The sequence below is a fragment of the Amia ocellicauda genome, chromosome 11 (genome assembly GCF_036373705.1).
Source record: "Amia ocellicauda isolate fAmiCal2 chromosome 11, fAmiCal2.hap1, whole genome shotgun sequence".
NCBI lineage: Eukaryota > Metazoa > Chordata > Actinopteri > Amiiformes > Amiidae > Amia > Amia ocellicauda.
Window position 1 is genome coordinate 13,702,762 of NC_089860.1, and position 13,005 is coordinate 13,715,766.

Below are 13,005 nucleotides of genomic sequence, written 5' to 3' on the forward strand. Positions count from 1 at the left end.
ACTTTTACCGTAATGTGTCCAATATAGGCCGCAGCTCGTTTGTGAGCAGAATCACAGTTTGCCCCTCCAAAGCAACTATAACTTTGATGCGCTTAAACCTTTACACAATATTTAATGAGCTTACACAATATTTAATTGCATAGAAGAAAGGACTCTAGGTTGTTTCTAACATACTGTGGCAATAATGTAATTTAAAATTAAGCCTGAATGGGAGCTGTTGCAAAACCACCTCTTACTCCAGTGAAATATCATGTACAGAGAAAGTATTTATCCAGCTACAGGCTGTGGAGTCTTTACAAATTAATTAGATATCAATTACCATGAAATGTCTGTTAACGTGACTATAGGCATAGTGTGACTTGTTGCGCCGGGCCTTGGTAAGTGCAGGCCGGGTGGTGATGGGAGGCCTGAATTCAGACCAGCATCCTCACTGTGTACAGAAGACCCACAGCATATTGTGTTTGTAATAAAACATTAGGACCAACTTTTCAATTTTATTTAATTTTTTTTCTCTAAGATTGCTTTCACCAGTGGCTAAAAGAGAAATCCATTGTTGAGGATGAGTTAACAAACAGTAAAACAGGGCAATACATACCAAGAAAAGGAATGATGAAAACTCAAAATCATGCACTATAACTTTACTGAAAATAAATTGACTACCGTTATGAAATGTGATTACAACTTTTATGTACACATATATATTTATATTAGTAAGCTGTTTCCAGCATGTCTTAAATTTGAATTAATCTTGCTCTAATCTTACTTACTTACATATTATTTTAGTAAAAATAAGAACATTTTCAAAAAAGTAAGTCTTATTAGATAATTCAATTATATATATATATATATATAATTTGTATATACGTAAATGTAAGTATAAGATATTATTATACTTTGAGGTTGTTAAATAGAACAATAGATTAGTAATTGCTGAACTCTAATAAAGTTGGCACTAATGTCCCAGAATTTATTTTAAGATTATTGTACATTTTTGTAAGACATTCTCTTCTATATAATACGGTATTTTCTCCCTATAGATACAAGACAGGCTAAGCAATTCAGTTATTCATGTACAGTGCACTGTTGTGGTTACCACAGCCTATTACAACACATGCTTGTCATGAAATATGACCTTTTAAAATCAGGGATTAGGTTTCAGTGCAAATAACTGACTTTGAAAAGCCACACTGAAGCAGTACAAAATGTTAGTCTTCAGGGCGGGGTAAACGTAAAAAGTCCCCTATCTCTGTTGTCTTTCTTTCACACTGCACCGTTCTTTAGAATCGGTACTGCATATATATATATATATATACACTCACCTAAAGGATTATTAGGAACACCTGTTCAATTTCTCATTAATGCAATTATCTAACCAACCAATCACATGGCAGTTGCTTCAATGCATTTAGGGGTGTGGTCCTGGTCAAGACAATCTCCTGAACTCCAAACTGAATGTCTGAATGGGAAAGAAAGGTGATTTAAGCAATTTTGAGCGTGGCATGGTTGTTGGTGCCAGACGGGCCGGTCTGAGTATTTCACAATCTGCTCAGTTACTGGGATTTTCATGCACAACCATTTCTAGGGTTTACAAAGAATGGTGTGAAAAGGGAAAAACATCCAGTATGCGGCAGTCCTGTGGGAGAAAATGCCTTGTTGATGCTAGAGGTCAGAGGAGAATGGGCCGACTGATTCAAGCTGATAGAAGAGCAACTTTGACTGAAATAAGCACTCGTTACAACTGAGGTATGCAGAAAAGCATTTGTGAAGCGACAACACGTACAACCTTGAGGCGGATGGGCTACAACAGCAGAAGACCCCACCGGGTACCACTCATCTCCACTACAAATAGGAAAAAGAGGCTACAATTTGCACAAGCTCACCAAAATTGGACAGTTGAAGACTGGAAAAATGTTGCCTGGTCTGATGAGTCTCGATTTCTGTTGAGACATTCAGATGGTAGAGTCAGAATTTGGCGTAAACAGAATGAGAACATGGATCCATCATGCCTTGTTACCACTGTGCAGGCTGGTGGTGGTGGTGTAATGGTGTGGGGGATGTTTTCTTGGCACACTTTACGCCCCTTAGTGCCAATTGGGCATCGTTTAAATGCCACGGCCTACCTCAGCATTGTTTCTGACCATGTCCATCCCTTTATGACCACCATGTACCCATCCTCTGATGGCTACTTCCAGCAGGATAATGCACCATGTCACAAAGGTCCAATCATTTCAAATTGGTTTCTTGAACATGACAATGAGTTCACTGTACTAAACTGGCCCCCACAGTCACCAGATCTCAACCCAATAGAGCATCTTTGGGATGTGGTGGAACGGGAGCTTGGTGCCCTGGATGTGCATCCCACAAATCTCCATCAACTGCAAGATGCTATCCTATCAATATGGGCCAACATTTCTAAAGAATGCTTTCAGCACCTTGTTGAATCAATGCCACGTAGAATTAAGGCAGTTCTGAAGGCGAAAGGGGGTCAAACACAGTATTAGTATGGTGTTCCTAATAATCCTTTAGGTGAGTGTATATATATATATTTATTTATTTAATATGTCACCTGTAAGCTATAGGTGCCTAACATTCTCAAAGTGTAGCGCGTGAAGTTCTGTAGCTGCATAGCCAGCATACATTGACATTGCACTCTGACAGGCAGCATGCTGTGAGGTTTTGTGCTGGCTGACAACCAGAGGGTGCCTTAGGGGTCTGCATGACTGCAAGTCATCTGTGGGTAATGTCATTGTGAATTTGCAGAACAACTAGTCTGGGATGTCTGGGAATACCACATGTCTTGTTATATTGTTTTACTTGTGCATGTCCTACACTACAATGTTATGTGTGTTATCGACCTCAAGTTTTCAGTTAAAATCACTGAAATGTCTTCCACTTACCACATTTAGCTCAGACCATAATTTAAGCATTGACAATACACAGTTTGATAATTGAGAAAGACAGGTAATGTAAAAACTGAACTCTACTGAAAAGGGAAACCATTGTTGTCCGATTATTATTATTATTATTATTATTATTATTATTATTATTATTATTATTATTTATTTTAAAAGCACCAATAATTCAGTTTAACTTACATTGGTTATGAAGATGATAATCTTGCTTAAATACCTACAATTATTGAGGGTAAAGTGCATCCGTACTGGCGTCCATATTTGTAAGATGTAAATATGGCTGTACTGATGAGAATTCTCTAGGGAATTCGACCCCCTGGGTTAAAATTGGATAATTTCTGTAAAAGCCTTGCTATTTATAGTCCGATTCCAAGCCAAGATAAAACAGATAATGACAGTTGTTCCTGGGAGCTGGGTGCGAACAGAAGAAGTTTCCATGAAGGAACAGCTGCACAGAGTCTCAGTTACCAAAAATGGCTGAGCTCAAGGGGAGAGTGCTGTATATGCTGATACCACTGCAGCCCTATATAACACAACAGCCACATACACTATATGGCCTCATCTGGGAGGGAGATGGGGAGGTGGGGAGAGCAGCTTTTATCTTATTGGATCTGTACCGGTATCTGTATCTGTAGAGAAGTGGTGTATGTACGTGAAAACATCTCGTGGAGCTGATGATATATATTTGTACCATGCACAAATATTCACTCTCACAGTTTTCACATTTTGTAGCTTTAAAGCTTGGCCCACTTCTACGAGCATTTACACTGCCATTTCTGATCCGGATCAAATGCACTGGAACATTTGATCAGGATCAGTGCATATATTTTCGCAAGCAAAGCATTTAAAATACAAATACAATTATATATTTTTGCTGACATAAAATAACAAGTAATTTAGTGTTATTTTAACAATATTTGTATATATAATATGGGGAGCAGGGAAGTGTGCTCTTATCTGCTCCACTGATGTGAAGGGATTTTGTCTGCCGCCTGCCTTTAAAACAAACACCCCCACAGTGCATGCAGGAACTTGAGCCAGTTGAGAGTTTACACTGCCAGGATGCTACCGATGCAATTGATCTGGATCTGTACCATCTCCCTGAGAGGTACATTTGATCCGATTGCTGAGTGTTTACACAGACATTTCTGAGCAGTGCCAGTACCGATGCATTTGATACTGCTCAGAACTGGCAGTGTAAATATGCCTAATGTTATATATTTTTAAAATACCTGATTTTTCCTCCTCACCCTCACAAATGTTTATTTACAGGGTTCAATAGTTAAGACGTCCTTGATCATAGCTTCTTGATATTGTAATCATTAAGAATAACATAACATAACAAAATAAAATAAATGGACCTCCAATATAAAACGTGAACAGGAAATAATTACCTACTGTAACTTGCCTGATTCATGCACTGCAGTGCTTTAATTTATTTTACATTGTACTTTCTTTGTAATATAAAAAGTAATACAAAACAGTTATGATTAATTAGGGCATTTGAGTACAGCCTATAATAAGCTTTTTGGCAGACAAATAATGATGCAATAGATTATTCGATACAAGCCACAGGCTAATACAGCCGAGTCACTTAAGTAGATTTACTTTCAAAGCTGCCATTAATGTATAATTTGTGCACAGAGAACACAACTTACATTGTTTTAAATCCTCAATAAAACCTTGTAATATATCTTCAAAGGTACAGATTGTGAGTTCGTATCTAACACTCTTTTAAAAACAAAAATGAAGGAACAGATGTTACCCGGTATAAATAAAAATAGCTTGAAAGACCTTGTAGATGGTGTTTCGTGGGGCTCTATTAGGAGCCAGGCATTTTTTTTGTGCTCCGATTTGGGAATCTTGACTACAAAGGCAGAATGTGTGTTAATTTGGCAATAGGTTACAGGAACTTGGGATGAACTTTTACTAAGCAGAGGCACGTGTGTTAGAGGCCAAGGACTAGAGGTGCCGCAGTCAGTAATAAATGCACTGAGCAGCTAAGCACATGAAAAGGCATTGATTTCCCTCCCAGTCTGAGATAACCTTCTTTCCATTGACTCAAGGAGTGGGAATGCCAACTGTGGCTTGAATGTCATAGTGGCTTGACTTCCATATGGAAACAGTCATATAGACAAATAGAGCATTTCAGTAAAGAGAGAATGGCATCACTTTTTTTGCATGTTCCAGATCTCATAAACCTTTATTTTTCTTTTAGAGTAAAATGAAACTCTTAATTAGACTCCTATAATGTTCCTTTATAAAAAAAAATAAGGGGTATAATGTTATGCAGTTTTTGACACTAGAGGACACTTGTAAAATAAATTGCCTGTAGTTCAATTCTCTAGAGTCATATATATTTTCTTTATTTTTTCATAGCAACCGTTTATGGGCTACCTGCGGCAAAACTTTTTTAATCTTTTATTTATTTTGTGCACACAATGTTCTTGCAACACTAACATACTGTCCTGAGGAAACATATTATGACTTGTTCCCTCCTAGAGAATCCTGAAGTATCAGGCAGAAAGTGTTGTTTTAACACAGACCACCTGCCCTGGTCAAGCCTTTGACTGGCTATCTACCCCATTGAGTACTATTCTTGACAGATTTCTATGAACGTATCTCACTAAACTAATTTCCCAGAATGCCTTTCTGCAGATTCTGTGCAAGGAATGGACTGCAATCTCACAGATCAAGATGGCTGGTCTCCTCTATCCATCAACATACATGGTCATCATAGTGCACCTTACTCATGTCTAGGAGGCTAGTATTATGTGTGGCTACAGAATAAATAGGTTAACTTCATTGGTGTGATTCCTACTTTTTACACTTTCAGACAGAGTGTTTATGCACCTCTGGACTCTTTCAAGTCATGTGACAAGGATCTAAACTGCATACATTATCATGTGAATAGACCAAACTAGTTCACCTTTTCAAAAACCAACAACAGCCATTGGTCATGCTGAATTATGATTCTTTATTTTCTCCATTCCTACAATCAATTTTGGAAAGTGAACAATAATTATAATCATCAGGACTCCATCGGTATATTTTTCAGAAAAGGTGGAGTCCCCTCCCACAGGATATAATTCCCTAATGCTATAGAAACATTTGGGCTTTAACACCTCTCCTATTTCATATTCAAGGTAATAGTGGTCTGGAAACAGGCAATTTGTTGTGTTCCGCTGTTGGCAGTGATGTGAAGTTGGAATTCACCATCGGTGAGAAAGGAAGGAAGCTTGACTTTGGGGATGTTGAGGGTAGTTGGAGGAATATGCAATACACCCTGAAGAAAAAAAAACAATACTTTCAGGTTACAAAAGTTCCAGATGCAGTTTTTATTTGCCAGTTTTTATTTGCCTCTTGCCTCTTAAACCAGTTGGGATTTTCTGCTGCTGGGTATTTGGTATATTATTATTATTATTATTATTATTATTATTATTATTATTATTATTATTATTATTATATTGCAAAGCTGATTTAATTTGACTCCTGTTAAATAGTTCCCTTTCTATATTATTAAACAGAACATCCAAACCAGTGTAACTTCTTCAACCTAAAGTATTACTTACTTTGCTTATTTGTTCTTTTGGAAAATCCAAATATATTCACAATACAAATACACAGGTTAAAAAACTATATGACATTAATTGAATTAGACAGTCCAGTTTAGTCGAGTGATAAAATACCACCTCCTGGGTTCTATACAGGTACATGCATTTTGATATTTACCGGTTGGATTGGACAATGGCAGGAGCCGCCCATGGAAAGAATTTCTGAGGGGCAGCTATCTCCTGGGAAGATCTGATCCAGTTTTTCACAGATGTTATCATAAACACAGCTGCCTACATGATCGATGCAAGGCACATCTAGCCACCAGTCCCAAACCTTTTTCTTAATTTCAACTGCAATCTGGCAAGAAAGAAAAACAGTAATTGAATCACATAAAACCACCATTGGGTCCAATATCCTTATTAGTCATGGATTGGATGTGCCTTGAATTGGGGTATGTCTAATATATACATGCACAAACACCTGCTTATTTCCCAACTCTGTGAAGTAAGGGTATACTAATCTGTAACATTAGCTTGACAGTTCAGGCTAGTCTATGTAGTACATTTGTGTTCTATTTTTCTCTGTCTCTTTTTTAAAATCATTTTTATACAATTAAATGTTATAAAACATGACAAATGTCTAAAGTAACATTTTAAGAGTAGTTCACAATACATTTATGTATGTATTCATGTATGCATGCATGCTACCAGGACCTGTGAGTCCTTACTGTGCAATAAAGCTATTTTTCTCCTATACAGACAAAGTATATAATGCAAAAGACACAAACTGCATAGAGGAATGGACTATGGCCCAGATCAACATGTGCAATTCCTAGGGTCAGGTTTTGATTCAATATGGCCTAAACAAGACTTACTGCTGTTCATTTATTAATGTATTTTTATCATCTTTTGTTAAATCAAATAAAACCTCAACCCTGCAAGCTGTGATCTTGAGAAGACACGTGCAACAGAGAATGGACTGCCACCACCAGTCTGAGAACTGAGTTGGATCATAAACATTTTATATGTTGTTGCTGTTCTACCATAATGGTCAATAAATCAGATCAAATATATTCATCTCTTACCTTCAGAGGAGCATTTAGGGTTTCCTTTAGTTCACCTGTGAATGACACAGGGACGGGTCCTGGGATATTAATTGTTTCTGGGATGTCAAAAGTTTTCATAACAAAGGCGTCTCCGGGAGCACAGTTCTTCCAGCCAGAGACAGTCATCTGAAGAGGATTCCCCTATTGGCAGATATACAGAAATAACAGGTATTATATAGAAATTAAACACCGGTACAAAGTTAATAGAAGTTAGTCTTTTGCTCCATTAAAGAAGGAAAAAAAAGATGGATAAGAAAGAAAAATAACTGTGAAAAGAAAAACAAATAGGAAAAGTCTCACAATCTGAATGAAGTTTAAAATGTGTATGGTACACATCATATAGCATACATAATGTTCACCTACCCAGAAGACTCTTCATCCATCCATCCAATTGTTCAATATCTACTTTCTTCTCAGGTTAATAGCTACTTACCAGGGACCCTCCGCCAAACAACCCTGCTGCATTTCCCCATGGGAGAAAACAGCAGAACGCACTCAGGACAGCAGTGAACTTCAGCAGAGCCATTTTAGTTCTGGAACTGAGACTAACACAATGAGGACTCCAGCAACCTTTATATACCAGAATCTTGTTTACACTGGGTATCTAAAATGCAGATTTCCATTTCTTCCCACCTAAATTATCGTATGAAACAAAGGACTTTTTACAAAGATACTTTATCATTGACATTTAGGTTGACCACGATAACGCTTCCACCCACCTATAAGTTATTGCAATATGTATAGTTGTGTATTTATTATAAGAAATTGAAACCTTATCCAGCAGGAAGAGGTTCATAATGTGACTGGGTGAATGAGACAGCAATCTTATTTAAAATAAAAGTTTTTGTGGAAAAAAAAGTGATGCTGCATGAAAAAAATATTATGTGAACTATTATATATAAACTATATCTATATAATAATAGGATTCAGATATACTTAATCATAAACAATTACTTGTTTTTTGATAAGATCCAAGATATTTGGCACTTAAATGATAAGCAAAGTTAAATAGAAGAGTTAGAACCTTTCCAAAACAAAGCAAGACATATACAATCAGATCAATCCATAACACAATTATGAAAGTTTCATAAACGATTGTATATCCAAACAGTGACTTATATAAAAACATTTGGGAATCCCAGGTTCTTATAAACTACTACGAGATATGAATAGAGAGGGGGATGTTAAAAGACTTTAAAATGTATGAAAATATTAAATATATATATTATATATATATATATATATATATATATATATATATATATATATATATATATATATATACACTCGCCTAAAGGATTATTAGGAACACCATACTAATACTGTGTTTGACCCCCTTTCGCCTTCAGAACTGCCTTAATTCTACGTGGCATTGATTCAACAAGGTGCTGAAAGCATTCTTTAGAAATGTTGGCCCATATTGATAGGATAGCATCTTGCAGTTGATGGAGATTTGTGGGATGCACATCCAGGGCACCAAGCTCCCGTTCCACCACATCCCAAAGATGCTCTATTGGGTTGAGATCTGGTGACTGTGGGGGCCAGTTTAGTACAGTGAACTCATTGTCATGTTCAAGAAACCAATTTGAAATGATTCGACCTTTGTGACATGGTGCATTATCCTGCTGGAAGTAGCCATCAGAGGATGGGTACATGGTGGTCATAAAGGGATGGACATGGTCAGAAACAATGCTCAGGTAGGCCGTGGCATTTAAACGATGCCCAATTGGCACTAAGGGGCCTAAAGTGTGCCAAGAAAACATCCCCCACACTATTACACCACCACCACCAGCCTGCACAGTGGTAACAAGGCATGATGGATCCATGTTCTCATTCTGTTTACGCCAAATTCTGACTCTACCATCTGAATGTCTCAACAGAAATCGAGACTCATCAGACCAGGCAACATTTTTCCAGTCTTCAACTGTCCAATTTTGGTGAGCTTGTGCAAATTGTAGCCTCTTTTTCCTATTTGTAGTGGAGATGAGTGGTACCCGGTGGGGTCTTCTGCTGTTGTAGCCCATCCGCCTCAAGGTTGTACGTGTTGTGGCTTCACAAATGCTTTGCTGCATACCTCGGTTGTAACAAGTGGTTATTTCAGTCAAAGTTGCTCTTCTATCAGCTTGAATCAGTCGGCCCATTCTCCTCTGACCTCTAGCATCAACAAGACATTTTCACCCACAGGACTGCCGCATACTGGATGTTTTTCCCTTTTCACACCATTCTTTGTAAACCCTAGAAATGGTTGTGCGTGAAAATCCCAGTAACTGAGCAGATTGTGAAATACTCAGACCGGCCCGTCTGGCACCAACAACCATGCCACGTTCAAAATTGCTTAAATCACCTTTCTTTCCCATTCAGACATTCAGTTTGGAGTTCAGGAGATTGTCTTGACCAGGACCACACCCCTAAATGCATTGAAGCAACTGCCATGTGATTGGTTGGTTAGATAATTGCATTAATGAGAAATTGAACAGGTGTTCCTAATAATCCTTTAGGTGAGTGTGTATATATATATATATATATATATATATATATATATCAGCCATAACATTATGACCACCTGCCTAATATTGTGTAAGTCCCCCTTTTGTCGCCAAAACAGCCCTGACCCGTCGAGGCATGGACTCCACTAGACCTCTGAAGGTGTGCTGTGGTATCTGGCACCAAGACGTTAGCAGCAGATCCTTTAAGTCCTGTAAATGGGGGTGGGGCCTCCATAGATTGGACTTGTTTGTCCAGCACATCCCACAGATGCTCGATTGGATTGAGATCTGCGGAATTTGGAGGCCAAGTCAACACCTTGAACTCGTGATTCATCAGACCAGGCCAACTTCTTCCATTGCTCTGTGGTCCAGTTCTGATGCTCACGTGCCCATTGTAGGCGCTTTCGGCAGTGGACAGGGGTCAGCATGGGCACCCTGACTGGTCTGCGGCTACGCAGCCCCATACGCAACAAACTCCGATGCACTGTGTGTTCTGACACCTTTCTACCAGAACCAGCATGAACTTTTTCAGCAATTTTAGCTACAGTAGCTCGTCTGTTGAATCGGATCACACGGGCCAGCCTTCGCTCCCCACGTGCATCAATGAGCCTTGGCCGCCCATGACCCTGTCGCCGGTTCAGCGCTTTTCCTTCCTTGGACCACTTTTGATAGGTACTGACCACTGCAGACCGGGAACACCCCACAAGAGCTGCAGTTTTGGAGATGCTCTGACCTAGTCGTCTAGCCATCACAATTTGGCCCTTGTCAAAGTCGCTCAGATCCTTACGCTTGCCCATTTTTCCTGCTTCTAACACATCAACTTTGAGGACAAAATGTTCACTTGCTGCCTAATATATCCCACCCACTGACAGGTGCCATGATAACGAGATTATCAGTGTTATTCACTTCACCTGTCAGTGGTCATAATGCTATGGCTGATCAGTTTATGTATATATATATATATATATATATATATATATATATATATATATAAATATTATTCACATAACCACAAATTACATCTGCCTGTTATTTACCGGTATATTGTTTGGTATATCAAGCTAATCAACCAGTATTAGTATGACTTAAGGGTTTTCACATGTTTCCTAGGTGGGAGGGGGGTATACTATAGTACTTTACTATTGGAACAGCAGTATGTAACAATCATGTTGATATGAAATAAATGGTAATTTATAACAGTACAAATAGCAATACAATGTACAAAATAATATACAAAACAATATTTTATTGCATTAGGATTTACATATCAGCAGTCAAATTCATTATTCATAAAACAAGGCAAACAGTGCCACTGGAAGTAGATTTTTTTTTTGGAAATGAGTTATAAGTATATTTGTAGGTGCAATATGGTGTTTTGTGGGGCTCTATTAGGAACCAGGTGTATTTTTAGTGAGCTGATTTGGGAATCTTAACTAAAGGCAGAATGCGTCTTTATCAGGCAATAGGTAACAGGAACTTTCACAAAGTACAAGCACTTGTTTTAAAAGTACAAGCACGTGTTTTAGAGGACTAGGACTAGAGGTGCCACAGTCAGTAATAAATCTGGGTTCATACGCATCTTGAATATCCTTGGATTTTGAAATTCCTTTTAATGTCCTTGAATATACTTGAATTTAGTGAAAACGGGAATAAAACAAAATATTTCAACAATATGATTCTGCATTAATTTGCATTGCAAGTTTTTAGTGTACAGCGAATAAACATGTCTTTGCGTGTGAGTTTCCCTTTACAATATCCTGTGTAACATTGCATGTAGATCCATATGACATTATTTTGAAGTTTCGTAGAATGTGTTTTATAAGTCTGTACTTTGTTTTCGACGTTCAAGCACCCATTTTTATTAATATAGCTGTGGGAAACCCTGAAACATTAAGGTATAAGCAGATGGACCTCATTTCCCAACAGAACAGGATTTAAAATGACCTGTTTAAAGCCGAAAACCATCATATTAAAAAAAAGACTCTAACTATATATCCATAAACTGTTATAATTCCATTCTAATATATATATGCTAATGTATGTTTTGTGATTTAAATATAAGAAACTTGCATTTGAAATCATTTGCAACATGTCAAGAAATAGCAATCAGGAAGAGTTTTTGAGTTAAAACTCAAATATAAAAAACAAAAGATATTCTATTATTCTTTCTTTATTTCTTTATTAGCGGACACCCTTTTCCAGGACAACTTACAAAATATTAGCGCAATACAAAGTGTAAAAATACAGTGCAGTTCAAGGCATAAAACATTACAAATTCCAAAAAAGTATTTGATCCCCTGCTGGTTTTGTACGTTTGCCCACTGACAAAGAAATGATCAGTCTATAATTTTAATGGTAGGTGTATTTTAACAGTGAGAGACGGAATAACAACAAAAAAATCCAGAAAAACGTATTTCAAAAAAGTTATAATTTGATTTGCATGTTAATGAGGGAAATAAGTATTTGATCCCCTATCAATCAGCAAGATTTCTGGCTCCCAGGTGTCTTTTATACAGGTAATGACCTGAGATTAGGAGCACTCTCTTAAAGGGAGTGCTCCTAATCTCAGCTCGTTACCTGTATAAAAGACACCTGTCCACAGAAGGAATCAATCAATCAGATTCCAAACTCTCCACCATGGCCAAGACCAAAGAGCATCGCCCTCACTGTACATAATACAGTGCAATTCAAAGCATAATACAATATATACAGTGTATACAATATATGAGGTCTTACATCCTAGATTGTAAAACAGATTGTTCTGTGATGTGTGGGGCTCACTTCATGCCCAACAGCTTTTCAAATGCCATAGAAGTTGCGATGTGCTTTACCAAGAACTGTAGATGATAAACTAGGTCTGTATCCACAGTCTCTACAAAATGAACAGAACATAATTTAACAACTTCATAATGTGGATATTCCAAAAAAACTAAAATTACAGTTTGTA

At 37.6% G+C, this 13,005-nt stretch overlaps 1 protein-coding gene across 1 annotated transcript; it reads right to left on the bottom strand.

Moving 5' to 3' along the window:
• Nucleotides 1-5,869: 5,869 nt before the first annotated feature.
• On the bottom strand, nucleotides 5,870-8,129 carry LOC136762972 (ganglioside GM2 activator-like). Its single transcript, XM_066716615.1, has 4 exons — nucleotides 8,006-8,129; nucleotides 7,552-7,713; nucleotides 6,645-6,824; nucleotides 5,870-6,198 (listed from the first exon to the last, which is right to left on the bottom strand). The coding sequence occupies exons 1-4, from the start codon at nucleotides 8,096-8,098 to the stop codon at nucleotides 6,043-6,045; spliced, it is 591 nt and encodes a 196-aa protein (XP_066572712.1). The 5' UTR covers nucleotides 8,099-8,129; the 3' UTR covers nucleotides 5,870-6,042.
• Nucleotides 8,130-13,005: the final 4,876 nt, after the last annotated feature.

Coding starts and splice junctions, on each gene's coding strand:
- LOC136762972 (XM_066716615.1), bottom strand. CDS start 8,098: ATGGCTCTGCTGAAGTTCACTGCTGTCCTGAGTGCGTTCTGCTGTTTT. Junction 7,714..8,005: donor TGTTTGGCGGAGGGTCCCTG/GTAAGTAGCTAT, acceptor ATCTGCCAATAG/GGGAATCCTCTTCAGATGAC. Junction 6,199..6,644: donor GCCATTGTCCAATCCAACCG/GTAAATATCAAA, acceptor TTTTTTCTTCAG/GGTGTATTGCATATTCCTCC.